The following is a 24243-nucleotide window of genomic DNA, read 5'->3' as shown; positions in this document are numbered from 1 at the left end:
CTGTCACAAGGACTAAGATTCCTACATCACTCGTGGAAAACTTATAAAGCAGGTTAAATGTCAGTCTTCCAGCTGTATCATTCTACCTGACTGCAGAACCTGCCTCCTTGGAGGGAGTTGTTTGACCACTCCTCATCCCATTTCCACAAAGCCAGATTTGCCCACGTTACGGCGGGTCTAATGTCTTTAATCTTTGCACCCATCCCAAATGCATGCATTTTAATGGGGCTAAAATTGCCCCACCAAATTCGCATTGCTCCCAAGAAATATTTCAGTTCTTTGATGGCCCTTGTGTGAAGGAGAACTGCATGGACCTTTCACCTATATTTTGTCCCGATACCATGGCTTCCTTTTTACTACTACTCCTCATATACCTTTCAGCTATTCTCTGCTGTCTTCCCTATTGCCTTTTTTCCAATTTCACCAGACTTTTTCACAGTTCAATTCATTGTGATTGAAGATTTAACTTTACCTGTCCTGGCCGTTAACTTTGTTGAATGCTTCCCTTAAGTCACAAAGGTTAAAATTGACTCCCTGATGCATCTCACTAAGATAGTGCTGAAGCATGTTGACTCGTTACGAGTTCTCTGCAGCAGATCTTATTCTTATACATCTTGTCACCGTTCTACTCTTTTAAAACTGAATTCTGCAACATTATATTCTTCGCTGTGTGCTATTACCCTAATGCCCTTTGTATGGCTTGATCCACCTGTACTGAGCATGTACAACAAAACTTTTTACTTTGCCTAGGTACATGTGACAATAATAAATCAAATCAAACATGTGAAACCTCCAACACCACTGCAAAATGACAACCTTGCCCAACAAATTCTGTACTCCTTGAGCTGTACATTTCCATGTGTCATGTTTTTCATTGATTGCGGCTCTAAAGTACTGCTTAAAGATTAGATCAACAAATATGCAATGATCTTATTCAACTTATGGACTGAGTTATGCCACCTCATTCATGAGGTCAATTCATTGCCCTCTCAGCCTGAAGTATTTTGCCCTTGTCCAGATAGAATTCCATCTGCCATTGTGTCCAGCTTTGTCCAATTCATTTTGTATATCCACTGTCGCCACTTCAGAGTCTCCAAGCATTGTATAGTCTGCAAATCTGACCACTTTTGACTGAGTTACTGAATACAAGCCATTGATGTAAATTAACAACTGCAGTGGTCTCAAAATAATCCCTGAGATGCTCCACTCAGTGCATCCCTTCATCCTAATATTACTCCTGTAACAATTGGTGTTGTTTCCTGCCTTTCAGCCAATTTATTTTACGCTCCCAGATGCAATGTCTTAACTAAAGGTTAGAATAGCTTTGGACTGTACGAGATAAAGGAATATTAGTCATATCATGAACAGTGTAGCAAATTGTATTATTCATGATGTTCTTAGCATTCCGTTAGCACAGAGCTTCCAAGATTATTCCAACTTCCTCTTCCAGCATTATGAATAGAGCAGGTACACTGAGTCTAATAAATTTACTCCAAGATAGTGTTACTGTATATTTAGGATTGCAGTACTAGTCTCCTTCTTTTTGCAATCAATAAATCTTCAAATCTGTGTGGCAAACTGGGAATAGAGCACACATGAAACAGACTCAATGAATGAAGCCTTTAAAAATGAATAAGGAAAAGCAAACTTCAAACACAAATCCACATCAGTCAGAACTTAGTACCATGCTGAGAGTTCTTCATTAAACACAATGTGCTGGTGAAGTGATTAAATGGGTTGATATATTAAAGCATTCAGCATTGTGATGGGAAACATGAAGAAAAATAGAAATACTAGATAATCTGAAAATACAGCAAATGCAATTTAATGCATGGATATAAACAAAATATAGTGGAATAAAGATGTGAGAGTTAAAAGATAATTAAATTTTAAAAATGCAGTTAAGTTTACAATATTTCATTATTTAAATATTCCACTATTCTGTCCAAACTATGAAAACCACGTTGTGTTCTGAGGGTGTTGCAAGCAAGCTCAGGGAGTGGGAGGTGAACAAATTCCTCTTCCTTACATTGTTGGTATACAGAGTTTGAATTCTTATAAAGGGAGTGTTTTTTTAATTCAAAATGTACTCAACCATTCTAAAAGTACAGAAACAAGCAAATCAGAGACCTTAAGGTGATTGAAATTAAGGAGTTTTATTATGAACTCACTCAATAAAAAGTATAAATGTTATGAACAAGCTAAATTCCGTCTTGAATTCTGTGACATATACATGCACATCGTATGCAAACAAACAGAGCAAGATTGCTGAATTGCTTCAAAATGGGATTAGAATAATTAGGTGGTTGTTTTCAACCGACATGGAAATGATGGGCGAAAGGACCTGTTTTCTGTGCTTTAGATTTCTATAACTTGATGATTCTATAAAGATACAGGATAGGGGAAAATGGAATTGAAAGTAGTACATTCTTCAATGGAACAGCCATCTGTTCTGGTGTTTATCTTGAAGCTCCAGCAGAGATTGAAAAGCTCACCTGGAGAAAGTCCTTTGAAACAGCAATCAGTGCTTTTCCCAGTATGGGTGTCAAGGCAATTGAAGCTTCTGTACAGAGGTCGCACCTCACCTTGAGAATTGCCATGTGAGAGATGATGTTCCACCCTGCGAGGAGTGCTTCTTGATGTTACTAGAGCTACAGTGTTCTGCAGCAAACCAGAAGTTTGTAGTCCATGGCTTTTCATAAATGAGGGGTTTCGATGCCCAAGTGTGGGCCCACAACTGGGAAAATCTCTCCCCTTGCTCCCCATCCCACTCCCAGAAAATTGGTTGAAGTTTTGAGCCAACCAGTTGCCAATCCATTGATTAAAGACAGAAAGATTTTAGTGAAGGAACATAACTGGACCAATTTTACTGTAAACATTTTTGTAAATGTGGACTTCAAAAAAAAACTGGAGTGGAAGGAAGGTGGTGTTGGCCTGTATGAATTTTTCCTTAAACCATCCTTTTTGATTGAGAAATGTGATACTTGAAAGAATGATAGCACTTGTGAGATCTTATTGAAATAGCCAAGGTGCTGTAAAGTCACGACTGTGATTTTTCCTGAATCTTTAGAAGGCAAAGACCTGTGTTTAAATGATACACCCGTGCTCTCCACATTTCCCAATCATAGCAATTCTATGCGGAATGTGTCTACGAGTTGACATGACATTAACTCATTGTAAGTTGTGGGGAGGTGAGGGGGCGGTTCGCACTGAATTTACTCCTTATAACTCAGTCACGTATGTTTTCCTCCTCCTTTTACAGCTGCCCGTCCTCGTAGAGTTTCAAATGAATGAGTTAGGTGACTATTATAGTTGTAGGAAACCATTTGATTCTAGATTATTTAGAATCACAATCTGACACCAAACATTCAAATCCAAGACCTCAAGAAGTAGGTGAATAGTCATTTGCTCATTAGAAACAGGTGAACAGTTTGTCCGTTGGGATGGTAATCTAGACTTTCTAATCCATTGACTACAATAGTGATCTTGGCAATGATAAATGTTCGGTATGTTAATCGAGCTCTTCCCTGCCAGCGTATGCAATTACCATTAATCACTGCTGTCCATTTGTAATGTTATTGGGTATTAATATGAGACTAACTAGGTTTTGAAAGAAAATGTGTATGGTTTGTTTACCATTTCAAACCCTGTCCACCATTGGTATACGGTCAGCATTTTGCTTGAGCGGAAATAATCAAAGTAACTGCCAACTTTGGAAGAGTAAGGCTTTTGAGTAGATGGTGATTCACTGCCACTGAATCAGTGTCAGCTTGCTGTATTTCTGCCTCTCCATTCACTCAGATTAAGCAACACATATCTTCCTACAGTATTGTAATCAATTTCCAAGTTTCCATCTTTGTTCAAGTCTTCAAACACAAGTTTCATTGGGTAAGCTGTTGCCATGCTGGTGGGGAGAAAGCAGGGACAGGGTGTTGAGTTAGATCATGTTGAATGAGGACTAGGTTCAAAGGGCTGAGTAGCCTATGCCTGCTCCTATTTTTTCACGTTCATGAAATTTTCCATGTTTCTAAATATTTCAGATTAGCTCAGCATCAACTGAGACACTTTTGTCACAATAGTGTTTCCTTGGCATGTGCCCACATGTGATCTCGCTGACTTCACAGGGTCACCAAGCAAACTATATTGACCCTAACTTACACAGTAACAGAAGGAAACATCAGATAGAAAAAGACTGACATTTGTACGGAATCTTTCATGCCCTCAGCGGCCTCGTAGCCATTTAAATAGTTTTAGAAATATAGTAAGATGGCTGTTTTAAACAAAACATCATTCCTCCTGATTCAAGAAGAGAAATAATCTCTAAAATTCAATGTAAAACAGGACTCAAAATAAGGTGCTAGGCTATAACTTGGTGTTTACCCTCAAGAAAGGCTACTTGCTCCACTTCTAACTTTTCACCTGGAAAGTAAACATCAATTATTTATCCTTTAGACTTGCTTTGGGCTGCAAATATCCACCGATGCCAAACATTTAAGAATGCTTTCTGCTCAGAGTAAACTCTGAAGTTCCTACCTGTGATGTAGAACGAAGAGGATAGAATTCTACAGCACAGTGGGAGGTTGTTTGCCTTTCATACTTGCAGTGAATTTATGGTAATATCCAGTTCGTCCATTCCCTGTCGCCATCCTTGCTCTTTCTCCTTTGCCCTATGCATTAATGGTGGGAATGTTTCCAAACAGATTATGATTATTGATGTTGCACTTAAGCACGAGTACATTCAGAGCATTTTGTGTATTATTGTTGCTCACTGGTTCTGTGCTACTGTGTAGTCTTTCCAGAGTGTGTAAGTTCTTAAGTTGAATCTGTTTGCCCCTATGCATCTCATAACTTAATCAGTTGAATATGCTGGAAACCATATCATTAATTTTAGTCACCATCTTTAGTCAAGACCTGCCTCTACTTGTTCTGCATTGTTACTTCTCTAAATGAAGAGACAGCAATGTCCTTTGAATAGAATATGTCTATGCTTTTGTTACAAACTGTTCCATTCAGGCACGTCAAGATCAAGTGTAGATTGATGCCAGATTAGTTGTGTAGAGTAAGATTGCTTGTACATTACCTAACAATGTGCCTTTATATGTCAGTGTTAGAGGAGTATCCTGTATTGTGCAGTGTAACATAAGAATGTTCTATATCAACTATCCTTCTGAATTCCCTGTTTGAGATTCATGTCCCCTTGAATACTGTCAGTTGTCAGAGTAAGATTGCTTTGATTTAAAACCAGAATCTCTAGGTAAAATCAGAGTACAGTGAGCATTGCACAGCAGTTCTAATTGTTAGTTTGCATGTTATTTCTGGACGAATCATTTGCAGTTTTTGACATGCGAAATAAATTCTACCATGGCCTTCGAACCTGACTATGTCACCGCTCAGCACCAGTGCCCTGAAATCTTAAGGAAAGCAAAATTTGTTAAACAAAAAACTAGAGAAATAAAAGAAAACTACTGTGGATGCTGAAAATTTGAGATTAAAGACAAACAAGTGCTGGAAATATCTTAAGAAATGTCATTAGCCTGGAAGACTAACTCAACCTATTTTCAACTGTGATGCCATCTCAAGTTTTACTGTGGGGGAGTGGTCACACTCCTTGCTTCTCAGTCAGAAGACAGAAGGCGTAACCCCCACTCCACAGACCCGAGCCTAAAATCTACACTCTGAGACTTCATATTTTCAATGGGATGTTAAGTTGCGGACTATGAGACTCTTGCAGCCGTTCGGTAGGAACTGAGAACAAGCGTCTCTCAATGTGGAATCGAGACTAACATCACTTGGTCTAAACTCAGTGGCAGCTATCATTGCCTCAGATCACATGACCTAAAATTTTGGCTCACTGTGGGGTCCTGACCCCTGCTTTGGGAAGCTACACGCTAAAATGATTTTCCCTCAACACTTGCTGTCCTGACACGCTGTTTCTAGAATTTTCAGTTTTTACTTGAAAAAAAATTGAAGAGGATTTCGTTTCTTTCACAAATATTATATGTTTTGCTGTTAGCTTCTCAATCCAAATATTTTAATTGAAAGCTAAAAGCTCTGCTGATGAATTAATGGGTTGCTACAATGAGCACCTAAATGTCATAGAAGAGGGATGTTCGTACTTTTCACAGTCTGCAGGCAAGCAAGGTGTTTTGTCATCTCTTGCTTTCAAAGCAGAAAACAGTCTTTGCCATCTTATAATCATTACTGAATGACCTCTGCAGGAAATGTGTGAAATTTGGGGAAGGACACGGCTAAGTTTTTCTCCAATGCATCTCACAGACAAATAACCTGCCATCACTCACTGTTGAAGATCACTGTCAAGACCTGGATATGAATCGTGGCGAAGTTAACAAAGTGCTGGATAGTGAATGGGACTCCCAATTCGGTGCCCCTCAATGGAATCAACCTCCTTGTAATGAGGAGAAAAGGGCCATGGAGGGAAAACCAAAGGAAAACTTGCGAAATTAAGGAACTATTTATATTTAAATAGTACACAAATACAATATTCAGTAAAAATGCATCCTAACCCAGTGTGAGTCAAGTAACATCATGTCAGTTGTCCTACAATATGACAGCAGAGTGACAGCAGATGCATTTTCCCCCTCCAGTCAATTCTAACTCAGCTCAGCTTCTCAACCACTTCTGGGCTTGCCAATGACATTCAACAGTTATCTCTTATTTTTAGTCTCTTTAGAATATGCCAGAGCATTTCAAGGTTGCAATATCCACTCTTCATGCATTAGATTTGTGTTGGCCTCTTATTATTTCTGACATCTTGTTGTTTACTGTGGCGCAGTGACAGCAGTATTGCTTCTCAGTTAAAAGATGGAAAGTTTAACCACCATTCCAGAGACCTGAGACGAAACTCTGGGGTACTACACCCCGAAGTTTCAATGATATGTTACATGGAGTTTCATTCAACTGGCTACATGAGGCTTCTCTGCCAACTATTTTGAAGAGTTGCAGATCCACCCCAGCGATCTGGCCAATATGTCTCCCTCAATCACTGCCACTGAAACAAATTACCTGCTGGTGGATTTCAATCCTTTGTGTGGGATTTTGTTGTATTCAAATTCACTGAAACGCTTCCAACACTAAATTGATGACTTCTCCTCAAACGTATTAAATGAGATTGTATAGGTCTTGAAAGACAATTCTTTCTCCTCATGAAATTTTTTCAGTGCAATTCAACAATGTCTACATCATCAAAGTACTTCCAGGCTAGTGACAATGTTATCATGTTTCTTTCAATTATACCAAAACAGACAGATCCTCAGTGGAAGCTGTTCATATGCAGAGATAACTTTCTTTCATATAATCATTCACTTACTTTCCATGTGTATTTGACACTGTGACCTCCTGAATCAATGAGACAGGGAATCTCTCTTCAACAGTCTCATTGTTGCTTCCCAAATGAATCAATATTTTGTATACCTATAAAACTAAAGCACTGCATTACCGGGTTCTTTCTTGCGCCTAGACGTGGACAAAGTGCATGCTTATGCCTGTTTTCATGGCTTGTCTTTCTTGGAACAATGCAGAGTGACACCAACAACACTGCTTCAAATCCCGTATCAGCTGAGATTAACATAAACATTCTACTTTGCCTCTCAGAGCCAGGGGCCTGGGTTCAATTCCACCCTCGGGCGACTGTCTGTGTGGAGTTTGCACTTTCTCCCCGTATCCGTGTGGGTTTCCTCTGTGTGCTCTGGTTTCCTCCCACACTTCAAAGATGTGCAGGGTAGGTGGATTGGCCATGCTAACTTGCTCATAGTATCCAGGGACATGCAATTGAATAGATTAGCCATGGGAAATGCAGGACTATAGAGATAGAATAGAGAATGGGTCTGGTTGGGGTGCTCTTCAGAGGGTATGTGTGGACACAATGGGCCGAATGACCTGCTTCCATATTGTAGGAGTTCTATGATTCTCTGCCTTCACCTGAGCTGTGCTGAACTTCAGGTTGAATGACTAAAACTCTCTAATGAGAGAGCAACTCTATGATCGACTAGGACTATGGCACCTTAACCCTGGAATAGGCTCCTGGCTTGTTGACAGAAGCTGTTGTTTGTGAGACACAACTTTCCAGATAGCATAAATGACCGGGAGATTCTCCCGTTCCTACTGCCGACGGGGCTGCATTGGAAATGAGTTATAAATTGATAATCACCTGCTCGGTCGAAAAGAATAAATATTGGCCACATTTGAATACAGCTTGTTTGGCCTTCAAGTTCTGGAAGGGAACTCCAACCCACTTAATACGCACCAAATCCACAAGCACCACCAACACTTAGTAGCAGCAGCATGTGCTATCTACAAGATGGTCTGCAAAAATCCACCAACGATCCTCAGACAATACCTTCCAAACCCATGAGCACTTCCAACTGAAAGGTCAGAGGCAGAACATTATCCACTGTAGCACAAGACCACCACGTGTGTTCTGGGCAACAGGAAATGTCCAAATCTTAAAAGATTTTAAAAATTGACATTTGATTTTAGTGTGGAGCTGAGAGTAAAAAGCTTCTGTTCTTGGGCTCTGCAAAGATCCTGCATACTACCACAAGTCAAGTTTTATTCCAGTCATATAAAACAAAGATGTGAGGACGCTGGAAATCTGAAGCAAAAACAAAAATTGCTGGAGAAGCTCTGGTAGCATCTGTGGGGAGAAACACTTAACATTTCAGTTCCAGTGACCCTTCTACAGGCCCTGGCATTACAAGCAGTTCCCAAGCAGCTGTCTTGGCTCACGCCCCGACTGGATGACATTCATGGAGTTCAGAGCTGCATTCTGTCCCCATTTATCCACTGCAGCTTGACTACTACATCACTAGGAGCAGGGCTTCACTCTCAGCAGACACTTCATTACTTAGCAGCAATCTCTGACCAGTCTGGCCAATGAAACTGATGCCAGGAATGTGAAACCCTGCTTGAAAATGAATTTTACTTCAACCTGTTATTGAAATCCGTGGGTTTTATACATATTACTGCCATGTAATGTTGTCTATGATGTGGGCATCTCTGCTGAGGTCCAAAAGCCTTTGGTTCTTGGTATACTAATGATCCAGAGATACAAGTGGATGTCCAGCCTTGACAGCTAGTAGGTTTTAAAATTCAATGAAGCAATACATTTGGAATGAAATCTTACTCTTGTTCATAATGATCACAGAATGGTCATAAAAATTCACTTAGCTCCATTCAGAGACAGAAATCTGCCACCCTTACCTGTTGTGGTCCAAGTGCTGAGTCTGAGCAACATGGTTAACTCTTAATCACACTGCCCTATCAAGCCACTCAGTTCTACAAAGCTGCTACAGAACATGTTGAATACGGATGAAACCAGGTGAACCATCAGGCACTGACAACCTTGACACTGCAAACAACAAAGGCAAATTCTGCCCCAAACCATATCCTGTAGCTCCACCACCATTCCTGGGGATACCCTCATCCGCCAACAGGCTAGATCGAGCAAAAATAATGGCAGAGAAGTCAGGATTGAGTGACACTTTGACTCTGGGCTGCATGAAGTCACTTGGCATCAGAGCAACCAAAGAAACCACCTGCCAATTTTGACTGATAGCCCTTCAGTACTCCTCCATGTTTGATGCCAACTGCATTAAGCATTGAATTTTGCAAGGGTATTGAATGCACTCTGGTTGGATCACTTCAATGCTCATCATTATGGCTGGCTCAGTGGTGCCATTACTGACTGAACTGGTCTCATTCTGAAAGACATTGGTGCTAGACTATATCTGTAACGGGTGGGAAGAGAATCAACAAGAGGGGAATAAAAACAACTTGGTCTTTTCCTCAGTGACAGACCTGTCGGGAGATATGTCTCCCCATCTGTGTCACGTTCAGAGTGACCACCTAACAATCCTTGTGGATGTGAAATCCAAACCCTGTAATGAAGATTCCTTCCATAGTGATGTGCGGTGCTACAACTGGGCTGAACCAAATAGATTTTCAATAATCTAGCAACTTAACATTGGGCACCTATGAGCGATTGTAAACCATCAAAAGCAGCATTATTGTATTCAACCACAAATTGTAATCTCATGGCTTGGCTAAAGTAGACTGTAAACAAAGATTTTATGGAGAGACAATTGATGAGCAGCAGAGGACTTTCAAAGCAGTTTTTCAAAGTGCTCAGCAGAAGTATATTCCAATGAAAAAGAAGCACTGTAAGAAAAGGGGTAATCTGCCATGGGCATCTAAGAAAATAAGGGAGTCTATCAAATTGAAAGAGAAGGCATACAAAGTGGCCAAAAACAGCATGAAACTAGATGATTGGGAAAACTTTAAAGGTCAACAGAAAGCCACAAAAAGAGCTATAAAGAGAAAAACTAGCACAGAATATAAAGACAGATAGCAAAAGTTTCTATAAATATATAAAATGAAAAACAGTGGCTAAAGTAAACGGGATGAGAAGGGGAATTTAGTTATGAGATACGATGAAATGGCTGAGGCATTGAACAGGTAGTTTGTATCAGTCTTCACCGTGGAGGACACTAATAAGATGCCAGTAATTGACAAAGAGACGAAGGTAGGTGAGGACCTGGAAACAATCATTATTATGAAAGAGGTAGTGTTGGGCAAGCTAATGGAGCTAAGGATTGATAAGTCTCCTGACTGTGATGGAATGCATCCCAGGGTGCTGAAAGAGATGGCGGGAGAAATAGCAGGTGCACTGGCGGTAATTTTCCAAAATTCGGTGGACTCTTAGATAGTCCCAGTAGATTGGAAAACGGCAAATGTGACACCACTGTTTAAAAAGGGAGGTAGACAAAAGATGGAGAATTATAGATCAGTTAGCTTAACCTCTGTAGTGGGGAAGATGCTTGAGTCTGTAATCAAGGAAGAAATAGCAAGGCATCCCGATAGAAATTATCCTGTTAGGCAAACACAGCATGAATTCATGAAGGGCAGGTCATGCTTGACAAATCTTTTGGAATTCTATGAAGACATTACGAGCAAGGTAGACAATGGGGACCCTGTGGATATGGTGTACCTAGATTTCCAAAAGGCCTTCGACAAGGTGCCGCACAAGAGGCTGCTGCATAAGATAAGGATGCATGGCATTGGGGTGAAGTATTAGCATGGATAGATGTTGGGTTGACTAACAGGAAGCAAAGAGTGGGGGTAAGTGAGTGCTATTCTGGCTGGCAATCAGTGACTAGTCGTGTGCCTCAGGGATCGGTGTTGGGACCGCAATTATGTACAATTTATATAGATGATTTGGAGTTGGGGACCACTTGCAGGGTGTCAAAGTTTGCAGATGACACTAAGATGAGTGGCAGAGCAAAGTGTGCAGAGGACCGTAAAACTTTGCGGAGGAACATAGATACATTGAGTGAGTGGGCAAAGGTCTGGCAGATGGAATACAATGTAAATAAATGTGAAGTCATACATTTTGGTAGGACTAATAGTAAAAGGGATTATTACTTGAATGATAAAATGTTGCAGCATGCTGCTATCCAAATGGACCTGGGTGTCCTTGTCCATGAATCACAGAAGGTTGGTCTGCAGGTACAACAAGTAATTAGGAAGGCAAATGGAATTTTGTCCTTCATTGCTAAAGGGATTGAGTTTAAAAGCAGAGAGGTTAGTTTGCAGCTGTACAAGGTGCTTTTGAGGTCACACCTGGAGTACTGTGTGCAGTTTTTGTCCCATTACTTGTGGAAGGATGTACTGGCACTGGAGATGGCGCAGAGGCGGTTCATTAGGTTGATTCCAGAGTTGAGGGGGTTGGCTTATGAGAAGAGACTGAGTAGATTGGGATTATATTCATTGGTAATCAGAAGATTGAGGGGGAATCTTATAGAAACATATAAAATTATGAAGGGAATAGATAAGGTAGAAATAGCGAGGATGTTCCCACTGGCAGGTGAAGCTAGGACAAGAGGGCATAGCCTCAAGATTAGAAGGACCAGATTTAGGACTGAATTGAGAAGGAACTTCTTCACCCAGAGGGTTGTTAATCTATGGAATTCCTTGCCCAGTGAAGTAGTTGATGTTACTTCAGTAAACATTTTTAAAGCTAAGGTAGATATTTTTTGAACAATAAAGGAATTAAGGGATATGGTGAGAGCGCGGTAAGTGGATCTGAGTCCATGAAAAGATCAGCCATGATCTTATTGAATGGCGAAGCAGACTCGAAGGGCTGAACAGCCTACTCCTGCTCCAAGCTCTTATGTTCTTATATGCCTCACTCTACCATTAATATCAAATCAAAAGACAAATCTTGATTAACTGAAGCATGCAGGAGGACATGTCAGAGACAACATCAGGGTTCAACAATGATCTCCCTTCCATTACAAGGTCAAAATGGGATGTGCAGTCATCGGTGAACAATGCTGAATGGTACTTCCAATTCCTTAGATAATGTGACCCACGTTTGCATGTGGCAAGAGCTGGATAACATTCACTCTGATGTAATATGTACCAGGTAATATTCATACCACTCAAGATGAACTCCCGTCCTGACTTCCCAAATCATGTCCAGACATGACTGCACTGCGTGATGCAACACTCAAAATGGACAGGCGGCGTGGACAGATCCACCTTCAAAATCCCTAATCACCCAGGAAAGTCCACTCACAGAGGTAATGATTTGAGAAAAGTTGTCCCTGTGTTTGAAATGGAATGAAAGGATGAAGAACTGCTCTGCCAATGTCAGACCAGTTCTTTTCCATGATTGCTGCTGCTAAGCTCACTGTCAGCAGGCAAAGTGGGAAGGAAGCAGCCTGTGTTTGAAGCAGCAATGTGAGTGGCAGCAGTCAGCAAAGCCTCAGGTAGTGGGCCTGGGAGCAGGAAGCAAGGCCCAGGGGCTGAAGCTGGGAAGCAAGGCATTGACCTTTGGGAGCGAGGCCAGGGCCTGGGAACACAACTGGAGAGAACGATAGTTGGCCTGGAGGCTAAATGAGACATTAAAAATGGAGAGAGAGAGAGAAGAGCTGTGGGAAGAAACTGGGGAGGATTTACACAAGGGTTGCAAGTTGAACAGTGGGGCTGGAAACTGAGGGAGGCACTGGAAAGGGGAGTAGTAACAGTTATTAACTTCTCAGCAAGGATACTTGCCAAACTGAGAACAGGAAAGCTCTAGTTATGAACTCTTTACAAATTAATGTGAAGTCTTGAGATTAAAACTGAGGGAGTTCAGGACTGCTGTGCAGGGAAAACGTACTGTATGTCACTCTAATGTCAATAGCATAATTTAATAGAGATGGTTTTATTTCATAAAGATCTGCAATTATGTGTCATCACATCTCAAACTATCTTACATGGTGTAAATTAGTCCTGCCAGACTATTAGAGAGAGATGACTGCTATGGGCTTAACCTGAAGGTCACCATACCCCAGGTAAGAGGAGAGGGAGAGTCCTTCAGCTGGCGTGGGAATCAAGCCCATGCCGTTGTCATCATTCTGCATTACAAACTAATTGTTCACCCAACTGAGCTAACCAGCCTCCTTAATTGTCAGCGGTACAATGGTGTGTTAGAGACCAACACTCAACCATTAGTGGTAACTGCATCAATCAGTGGGAAGCTTGTTGAGAGTGAAAACATTTTGTGAATAAAACTGTGTCAGTTTTTTTTAATGTTGCTAACTAATGCATGTTGTCTTCTACTGTGGTGTCTAGGAAATTAATGCTTTCATTGTATGTTGTGGCTTTACATTTACTGAAGGGTGATGATTATTAGCAATACTGATGAATTCTTCTAATTCTGCTTTTGGATGATTCCAAATCCCCACATTTCCATACAAGTACAGAAAGTAAGGTTACTCTTTTACTACATCACCCAATGAAGGAGTGAGAATGACTAAAAAGAAATGCCCTGAACACCAAAACATTGCCTCCAAAAATCAAGGAATCTCAAGAGGCATCTTTGGAAAAACAATTAGCCTGTGTGATCAAACACTCTACAATTGGCAGGAGGAATGTAGTTCCAGTAACAAGCAGCCTACTTGATTGGCACCTTACCCTACCTTAAACATTCACTCCCATCATCACCAGTGCACAGTGGGAGCATTGTGTACCATCTGCATGACAAAAGTATTTGCAAAACACACAACCTGGACCATCAAGAAGGATAAAAGCAGCAGTCTTTGTAAATCCCACTAGATAAAAAAAATTCAGGAGAAAAGCTGTTGGTGGATATCTGAAACAAAAACAGAAATTGCTGGAAAATTTCTGCAGATCCCGCAACATCTGTGGAGAGGAATCAGAACAGTTCTGAAAAAGGGCCACTGAAACCGAACCATTAACTCTGATTATTCTCAATAGATACTGCAAGACCTGCTGAGATTTCTAGCAACTTCTATTTTTTCGTTTGGAAATAGCACTATGTGCGTATTGCCTTCTGTGCCTCCCCTCATCCTGATTTGGAGTAGATAGTATTCCCTTCATTATCACTGGATCAAATAGCCTGGAACCCTCGTCCTAACTGCATTGTGAGTGTACCAGCACCACATGAACTGCAGTGATTGAAGAAGGCATTCAGCACCATCTTCTCAAGGGCAGTTAAGGATGGGTAATAATGAAGGTGGCCTTGCCAGCAACCCTCAAATCCCATGAGTGCGCAGCAAAAAATGTTGCAAAATAATACCATTTGTGGGGTCCTGAGTGACACAGTATGCAATGTGTGTTGTACATCTCATAGGGTGACATGCTTCAGAGCAGGGGATGTTTTTTATTTGCTTGTGGGCAGTGAGCCAGGAGCAACCCCAATCATCAAAACAGATCCAATAAATGCTACATTTCTTCAATAAGCAGGAGATCCTAAGTCTTCCATTGCCGTGTTATGCAGTAGAGGCCACTCCTCACAATAAACAGTGGTGTAATCAAGTAAGTGACAGTAAATAATGGTGGTGGTATGAGGGCTGTATGCATCAAATAATGAAGAATAACTTCTCAAGTCATGAGAAAAGAATTCCACAGTCATCCGTCACTCACTCAGGCACGTAGTTGATAACCTCCATTGAAAAATAACCAAGCACTTCAGGAACCTTCCAGCTGCTGAAAATGAGATTCTTTTTTCTGATTGATGTTTTTGCAGGAACTTGTAAAAATGCATTTCCAGCTGATTAGTTCTGTGGGTGTCAATCTCTTGCTGTTTTATGACCTGCAGACTACGTGCCAGATGTACATTTGCTTTACATAAACTAACAAAGATGAATGACTAAATTTGAGTATGCGTAATTCTCTCCTTCTTTTCTATATTTCCTGAGGGAAAGGACTGTGCAGCAGTAATGCTGTGAAAGATTGTTAACACTTTCTGTCCTGCAATTGCAGCCATATAAAAGCACTTCACATTTTCTCCCTTTGGGAAGAAAGAGTAGATGCAATAAGGAGAGGCATTTTCTTAATAACCACAACAATATTAAAGATGATATTGAAGATTTACTTTGCAGAATACTCCCTGAAGTCAATCAGGGGCTATGTTTCTGAATTTGCACTTGAGGATGTGCTTCGAGGAACATGGCCCCAATAGTTACCTTCAGTAATGAAAGAGTGAATTGATCGGGAACTACTAGGGGAGGGATAAAATTTTCCACTGCAGCTCCAAGTCATTACAGAGGAGACCTGTGGTCATCTTGACAGTATTTTTTTTTCCATTTTTCCTTCCTTCACCTATTGTTATTTCCCAGGCAAGCAAAAAATCCTCCACAGTGACACACATATACATATCCTGGGAAAAAGACATATGGATGTTAGTAATTCTGGATCTGGGCAAAGAAAGCAAATATCAGCTTCCAATTGCAACATCACAAAGCACTCGATCTTGAAGCACCACAGCTCTTCAAACACTGTATCAAAGTTACTTAAATGGTTGCAATCAACTAGATTAGGACATTTTATTGGCAGTGCATTGTAATTGCACACACTACAGTCAATGATTTTTTTCATGATGTACAAAGACCCTTGAATGTTTTTGGAGGAAAATGGAAAGATAACATGTACCTCTCTTGAGCTGAATAATTCACTCCTCAAATTGAAGGTAAAATGAAATGCTCCAAATCTGGGAACTGAAGCAGGAAACGGGCAGAACAACGAGAATGGAAGGCTGAAGTTGGTGATAAATCTGGCAGAAGAGTTGAAGTGAATACAAGTGTAACTTCCTCTTTTGTAACCACACTGCCTGTTTCTGTGTCAGAATTAAAAACAGGAGGAGTCTATGCTGCCCACCAACAACTGCCCCCACCCCCTACACCCCTCCACCTCCGCTGGCTGCAGGAATGCATCAAGCCGACGTTGATCAGTAACTGAGAGCAAAAGACACATTAATGTTTCAGGAGGACTCCATGTTCTGCTGTGCATTTGACTACATCCCACAGCAATGTTAATGATAAGCCTGCTCCCTTTGCAAAACCCCCAGTTGGGACTTTTACAAAGGCAGCCTTCAAGTTATACTTTGCAAACATCGGTGTCAGCAGTGATATCCCCTTTCTATTCCTTCAACCAAAGCATTAAAACAAAGTGGGTTTAAATAGCAGTCAAAATTCCTTGTGAACTGTTAAATGTGCATATGCTACCATGCTGTCTATAAATGGATATTTATATAACTGCCGTTGCTGCCTGCACTGCTGTTTTTGGATTTCAGTTAAGACAGCAAGTCGGCAGTTCACACTCTTCAGAGGTAGTTGAAGAATGACAAGAACATATTTTTTACTTGACTGCTTTTCCATCCTGCAGATGGTCTGATTGACTGTATGGATCCAGACTGCTGCTTGCACAGCTCCTGCCAGAACCAGCCCTATTGCCAGGGCTCACCTGATCCACTGGACATCATTGGTCAAAGCCAGCAGCCCCCTTCTCAACAAGCTGCCAGGTCTTTCCATGATCGAATCAAGTTTCTTATTGGACCGGACAGCAGTCATGTCCTGCCTGGGGAAAACCCTTTCAACAGGAGGTTAGTCTGTTAGTGCCAAAATGGACTCTGATAAATCCAGTCACGTGAGGTGCCATGTTGTCTATTTTATTGAAGTGCCTTAATAGTGTTTGTCCACACTATTTGTTTTATTCCTCGAGTGTGATTTGAATCCATTCTTTATGCTGTAAAAGCATCCCTGACTCCCACATCAAGGCTGTCAGTCTTGTCTGAGAATCAGATGGTTGTGGATTCAATACCCATTCCAGACCCAGAACACCTATAATGCCGGCTGTCACTTTAAAAGTGTACAGGGTAGTGTAAAAGAAATTAAGAGATACTGTCTTTCAGACAGGACAGTATGTTGATGTCCTGTCTTTGTGCAAGCAAAATACTATGGTACAACATTCAGAGTGCTCAAGAGGTTACCGCAGCTATAATAAAGTAGAATGCTCCAAATCTGGGTGCTGAAGCTGGAAACGGCTAGAACAACGTGACAGCTAGAATGGAAGGCTGAAGTTGGTGATAAATCAGCTGCTCCAACTGAAAGATATGTTGCTTGCCCCATTGTTGTTTCTATGATGTTGCTGATCCTAAATGGGGACCCTCCACCTGCTGCAGAACATTATGAGATGACCTGAGATTTGGAAAGGAATTGTAAATCACTAGAAATAAACTTAAATCACAGGGCTACGGGGAAGAGCAGCAGTGCAAGACTAATTGAATTGCTCTTTAAAATTGCTAGTACATGTAGGATGAGCTGAATAGGCTAATTGGTTCTCTAAAGAAGCACAATGTAGGAGATTGGTGAAGTTTTGATGTATGTGGAGGGGGTGTGAGAGAAATTGAATTTTAGCTTGGAGGGTTGGGATTTTAGTACTTGGGGGAAAAAAATCACATTTTAATTGTAACAGCTTCAAATTTGCAGATGTCAAATACATTGAAGATTATGAATAGCTTGTGGGATACTAAGAGAATTAAGGGATATTCGGATCTTTCAGAAAAGAAGGACTGATGTCGTAGAAGTTTGGGGGACGTCACAGCCCACTTGAGCTGCTATTTCTCATGTTCTTATTTTGACTTGGTAATATCACATTGAAGTAAAAGTTCTTACATTAGCCAGGCTGTTTACTTTTGTTCTCTTTGGACACAAAATGTTTTAATTGTCTGTGACTCACCCAGTGGCTTCGTCATATAGATAGAATCTCTACTGCATGGAAGCAGGCTATTCAGCCCATCAAATTCACACCAACATGTCAAAGAGCATCCCACCCAGACCCCTGTAACCTGACATTGCCCACACAGATATGGGGCAGACGTGCAAACTCCCCAAAGGGGTGGAATAAAACCCAATTCCCTGGTGCTGTGAGGCAGCATTGTTAACCACTGAGCGACCGTGCCACTCAGATCTGACCACTCCTGTAAAAGGTTGGTTATTCTTGCACCAAAACATTGAGAGAATGCTGTCAGCAGAATGCACCTCACAAAGGTACAACCAGAGTAATCTGTAAAACCAATTGCACTTATATCAGTGACTGGACACTCTCAGGACATCTCAGAAGCTTTCCCCCAGCCAGTGGATTGTTTTACAATGCAGTCGTGTTCAGTAGCTAGGTAAATGTGGCAACAAAAACATAGGTAAATTTATCACAGATCAGATCTGTGAAAAGCCTGCTTTCAAAACTCTGGAATTCCTTCTTAATCATTTCCAAAGCATTTTGTTCTGTTTTGACATGAGTCTGTTTGGGGTTAGCTCAGTGCAAATAATGATTTCAGGGCAACGAAAACGATTATTTAAATAAAATTAAAGCAAATGATTTTAATGTTCGACTAAAGTGAGGTTACAAGTATAGCTTTGAATTTAGGTTTCCCAAGTCAAATTTAGAAGCACTCACTTGATTATTTTTCAGAGTATAAGCAATTAGTAGCTATAACATTCAGATAATATTTCATTCATTTTATTTGATGTTAGGACTTGTATTCGCACATGCTATCTTTAAATAGCTTGTAGCCCCTCACTGATTGCATGCACGTTCTTAGTAATAACAAATGACATTTAGTTTCCGAGGTAAGTGTGAACAGAAAAAAAAAGCATTGATTTGATCTATTTTCAAATATTTGACTGTGCTGAGGAGAAATCTGTGCAAAGAGAAGGCAGAAAGGAAAAACAAACATGTTATAAAGCTGATGGTGAACTCATAAAGACTGAACAGGCTGTTAGCATCCAATTGGCCTGGATTCAGATGTAATCAATTGCAGTGGAATCCACTGGGAGAGTGCAAGCTTCCCGCAAGATAAATGTTAGACTCAAAATTTGACGAAATATCCAAAACGGAAGAAGTGCCTGATGGTGACTATACATCCCAAACTCTGGTTCTCTCGTCTGCCTCAGTTTGTGTCAAACTGGGCACACGCTATCAAGTCAGCTGATCACAAAGGATACCATCGGATTCACTAGCGATTTATCTTAGGGGTTAATCATTGGCTAATAGAGGCAAACATGGAATCAGTTTAAAACAAAACTGCAGATATCAATAGAGGAAATTCTGAAAGCGGCCGCGAAGAAAATAGACTATTCAGTGCCTATCATCAGTCTGCAAGGCTGAAAGTTGATTGTTAGGAAAAGCAGCATTCAGATAAAATAATGCACAAGATGTAAGAGGAGGAATGCTCCACAGTAAGTAGAGATCATTGTGACATTTGAAGTCAGTTGAATGATCTACAAATGACTCAAAATAACTTTGCAGATTGAATGAAAGATCATTCAGGAAAAATACAGCGCTGTACATAAAATTGTTAGAGTTAATCAAATTGGGATCCACTGTAAAATCATAAAACCTTAAGACCATAAGACAAAGGAGCGAAAATCAGGCCATTCAGCCCATTGAGTTTGCTCCGCCATTCAATCATGGTCGATAAGTTTCTCAGCCCCATTCTTCCCATAACCCTTGATACCTTTGACAATCAAGAACATATCTATCTCTGCCTTAAATGTACTTAATGACCTAACCTCTACAGCCTTCTGTGCCAGTGAATTCCATAGACTCAACGCTGTCTGGCTGAAGAAGTTTCTCTTTATCTCCGTTCTGAAACATCTTCCCTTTACTCTAAGGCTGTGCCCTCGGGTCCTAGTCTCTCCGACCAATGGAAGCATCTTCCCAATATCCACTGTGTCCAGGCCATTCGGTATACTGTAGGTTTCATTATGTTAGCTTTGTTAAGGCATCTTATAGTGTGCTTTCAGGTACTCTGAGGGAAAATGAATTATTTATTTATATCTCAAATTTGTAAAAGATGACGTGTCATCTCTGTTCTGTGAGAGTTGATATTTCAGTGTGATTTGCAGATCGTGCATCTCACGTGGGCACCAATGGAGTTAGTTATTCTTCACTCATATACCCTGGTTATGTTACCTGCTGTTAGAATGTGATGATCAGGCCAGACAACTCACGGTGACAGCAGACATTTAGATATAGTTCTCTCTCAGCTGGAATTAGAGAGAGAGATGAGAGAGCCATGTATTTCTCTTGCCGCACACTGGCTACAAGAGAAACATGTAAATTGAACACACATGATTACAGCGCAGGAGATTGAGATGACAAGGGCTTATTCACAACTGTGCCATTTTGAGAGAAGGTATTATTTTTTCACTTGCATTAAAATGTCATGCAGAAGGATAGGAGCCGTGCAGAGGTCAGACGCTTCCCTACTGAGGAACAGTGAGAACAAAAGTAAGGATGCAAGATAACTGGAACACAGCCTTTAGTTAGAATGAGAGAAACCTGAAAACAGATTGCAGAGAATAGAATGTGTTGCATGAAGAACGAGGGAGAATAGAAACAAATGTATTAAGCTTCCTAAGATTCATCTATTGAAGTGCATAGTATATGTATGTTTACAGTGCCTAAAGCAGAGATTTGCAAGCTGCACAAGTACCTTGTGTGAGGAACTGGCAACCACAGCATGTTGCTGATGGGAGCATATCCTTTGTCAATGTCCCCCGACAAGTTCTCCTGTAGACTCTTTTGCTTCAGGCCAAGCAGACTGAGGTGTATCAGATTGTCAGGGGCATGGACAGGCGGATAGGTAGCAGCTTCGATTACTGAAGGGATTGATAATGAGGGAGCATGATTTTAAGGTTTCGAACAGGACGTTTAGAAGGAATTAGAGGAAAAATGTTTTCTCTCAGAAGGTGGTGAGAATCTTGAATGCACTGCCCAGGAGAGGCAGGAAACCTCACAGCCTTTTAAAAAGTACGTGAGCGAGCATTTGAAATATCATAACTGGGCTATGGGCCAAGCGCTAGAAAGTGGGATTGGTGTAGGTAGTCAGTGCAGACTCGATGGGCCAAAGGGCCTCTTCTGAACTATACACAAACAAATGTCTTTAAAAAGTCTATTAAAAATTTCGAAGCAGAGTAATGAAAGTAGTAAAGGCCTGTAACAAGTACAGTAATGGGCCACAAATTATTTAATGTGCTTTTTATGAATTTGTAATGATATGGAACTTCAGTGCGAACAAAATGAACAGGTGCCTTTGCAGAGCATTGGCTCCTGATGAACAACAGAAGCAGAGTGCCTCCAGCTGTCCAGATTATCCAGATGCATTTTAGTCTCTGAATTTAATTGAAGCTTGTAGAATTACTGTTTCGGATTTCATAACGACTGGCCAATCTCTCTCATCAGCCCCATTTGCAGTTTCCTGGAACTTTCAAAAATCAATTCATTACATATTTAACTGCTGCGTTGAAATATCGTGGATGAAATTAAAGAACACGGGGAAATGGAATTGTATATATTCAAACTATAAAACATGGATCATGTTGATCTTGATAAGTTGCCAGGGGAATGCTCATGTTAAATCAGAATATGTGAAATAATATTAGAGTTTTATGAAGATGAATTATTTTGGAATGTCTTTGCAGAGTTATTTGATCACATTTGTTTTGATGTTATTTTTTCCTGGAGCATTTGATTCTAAGTGAAGTCTGTGCGGGAATGGTTCTATCAAAGGATGCTTAATTCCTTTTCTCTTTTTCTTTGCCGTGATACACTTCTCGCAGCCTGAGCTCCGTTATCAGAGGACAAGTGCTTACTGCAGACGGAACACCTCTCATTGGTGTAAACGTGTCCTTTCTGCACTACCCACAGTATGGCTACACCATCACCCGGCAGGACGGAATGTGAGTTCTTTGCTGATAGTGATAAAATGTAGCTTGTGTTCCAAACCCTTGAAGTGGCAGGAGGGAACCAAACCTGAATAGATTAGCACAATGTGCTTTCTGTTTAAACACCTCTTGACAGTTATTCCATTGCCCAGGTACACTTCGTCGGCCACATCCTGAGAAACCGGATCAGTTACATCTTGGCTCCCACTCTAACTGCACTATATGTGTAACTGCACCCCAAGAATTGTAGTGGTTCAAGGAGTCAGCTCACTGCTACCTTCTCATTGGTATAATTGACACACCGAGTGAATGAATTTTAAGATGTCCACCCGCCCAAACCTCACGTAGCCTCCATGCCATCCCATTCTCTCCATCGACCACCAAGGCCCTTCATAGCTTCTGTGCTAACTTATGGTAACCAATGCTGCACACCCAGACACATTTTCCATTATAATGGATAATAAAATGTGAGGCTGGATGAACACAGCAGGCCAAGCAGCATCTCAGGAGCACAAAAGCTGACGTTTCGGGCCTAGACCCTTCATCAGAGAGGGGGATGGGGGGAGGGAACTGGAATAAATAGGGAGAGAGGGGGAGGTGGACCGAAGATGGAGAGTAAAGAAGATAGGTGGAGAGAGTGTAGGTGGGGAGGTAGGGAGGGGATAGGTCGGTCCAGGGAAGACAGACAGGTCAAGGAGGTGGGAACATTGTTGGTGGCAATTTCTAGTCTACATTCCACTCATAGAATAATACTGTTCCATTCTGATGAAGGGTCTAGGCCCGAAACGTCAGCTTTTGTGCTCCTGAGATGCTGCTTGGCCTGCTGTGTTCATCCAGCCTCACATTTTATTATCCTGGAATCTCCAGCATCTGCAGTTCCCATTATCTCTGATACATTTTCCATTATGCCTACTGTACCAACCCACTCAATGTCCATTCTGGCAGAACTCCTTTCCCATTCTGAGATTAAATAATATAAATGTCTATGTGGTCTGCTGCCTAACCTAGAAACAGCTCTAATTCATTGACTGCCCATTTGTTAAATTCCTTAACCTATGTAATCACTTATAAGAACAAATATTTCATAAAATTGCTTACTCCCTTAAATGGAGGGAGGTCATGGTCACCAGTATTATCATTGGGCTGTTAGTCCAGAAACCCAGGTAATGTTCTGAGGACCCTGATTCAAATCCTATAATGCCAAATGGTGGAATTTGAATTAAATAAAAATTTTAAAACAAAACTAGAATTCAGAATCTAATGAGGACCGTGAAACCATTGTTGATTGTCAGGAAAAACCCATCTGATTCACTAATGTCCTTTAGGGAAGCCATCCTTACCTGGCCTGGCCTACTTGTGACTCCAGACCCACAGCAATGTGGTCGACTCTTAACTGCCCTCTGGATAATTAGGGGCGGGCAATAATACTGTCCTAGCCAGTGATGCCCTCGCCCCTTGAATGAATTTTTCAAAAAAATATTGGAATTGATACTTCCAAAGAGCCTGGAACCACTTGGGACTGTCAAACCAGCTGTGAAGCTGTGAAATGGAAGGCATCTCACTGTGATACTGGAAGGTTGTGCAATCAGTAATGCAGCACAAATCTAGTAACCTTAAAGTTTGACAGTCCCTCTTAGTGCTTGTCACAGTTTATTTTGACAACTCTGTTGATAGTTCTTTTGAATTTGACAGTCATTATGTGCCTTATATACTTACTGATGTCTACTGTTAGTGATCCCAGAGGGATCCTTACTTCTCCCAAAGAACATGATACCTCTGCCAATGGTGGCCCAGTACCATATCCAAGGAAGCGCCTTACCTCTCCAAAAGGGTACCCCACCCCTGCAAAGATTATGCCTGCTCCTACCAGATAGGATCTGGACACATATTGTTTTCACACATAAACCAACAGAATAAAACAAGTGGATTTTGCGTGAAGCACATAAGCAAAAATTACAACCAGTCCCCAACCCCAGCTATGCAAGAATATTAGTCGCAACATTTGTGGGGACAGGATTTTAGTTTCTTCCACCAGTTATGAGGATGCTGACCTTTGAGTCAAATCAGGAACTGTGCTTTATTGTTTTAACTCAAGCCTCTAAATTCCACGGTATGAAGAAATGTCATAAAATAGTCAAGTCAAAAACAGAAATTGCTGAAAGATCTCAGCAGGTCTGGCAGCATCTGAGGAGAGAAATCAGAATTAACGTTC

At 41.0% G+C, this 24243-nt stretch overlaps 1 protein-coding gene across 7 annotated transcripts in view; it reads left to right on the top strand.

Moving 5' to 3' along the window:
- The window catches only part of tenm3 (teneurin transmembrane protein 3), a 3293451-nt gene that overhangs the window by 3192595 nt on the left and 76613 nt on the right, over positions 1-24243 (top strand). For all 7 annotated transcript variants that reach the window (XM_059644858.1, XM_048526868.2, XM_048526869.2 and 4 more), the window contains 2 exons: positions 16690-16906; positions 21927-22046. In XM_059644858.1, the coding sequence (XP_059500841.1) occupies positions 16690-16906; positions 21927-22046 (337 nt within the window). The remainder of the gene's footprint in view (positions 1-16689; positions 16907-21926; positions 22047-24243) is intronic.

Source organism: Stegostoma tigrinum, chromosome 3 (genome assembly GCF_030684315.1).
Source record: "Stegostoma tigrinum isolate sSteTig4 chromosome 3, sSteTig4.hap1, whole genome shotgun sequence".
Classification (NCBI taxonomy): Eukaryota; Metazoa; Chordata; class Chondrichthyes; order Orectolobiformes; family Stegostomatidae; genus Stegostoma; species Stegostoma tigrinum.
This window is presented reverse-complemented; position numbering and strand designations above follow the sequence as displayed.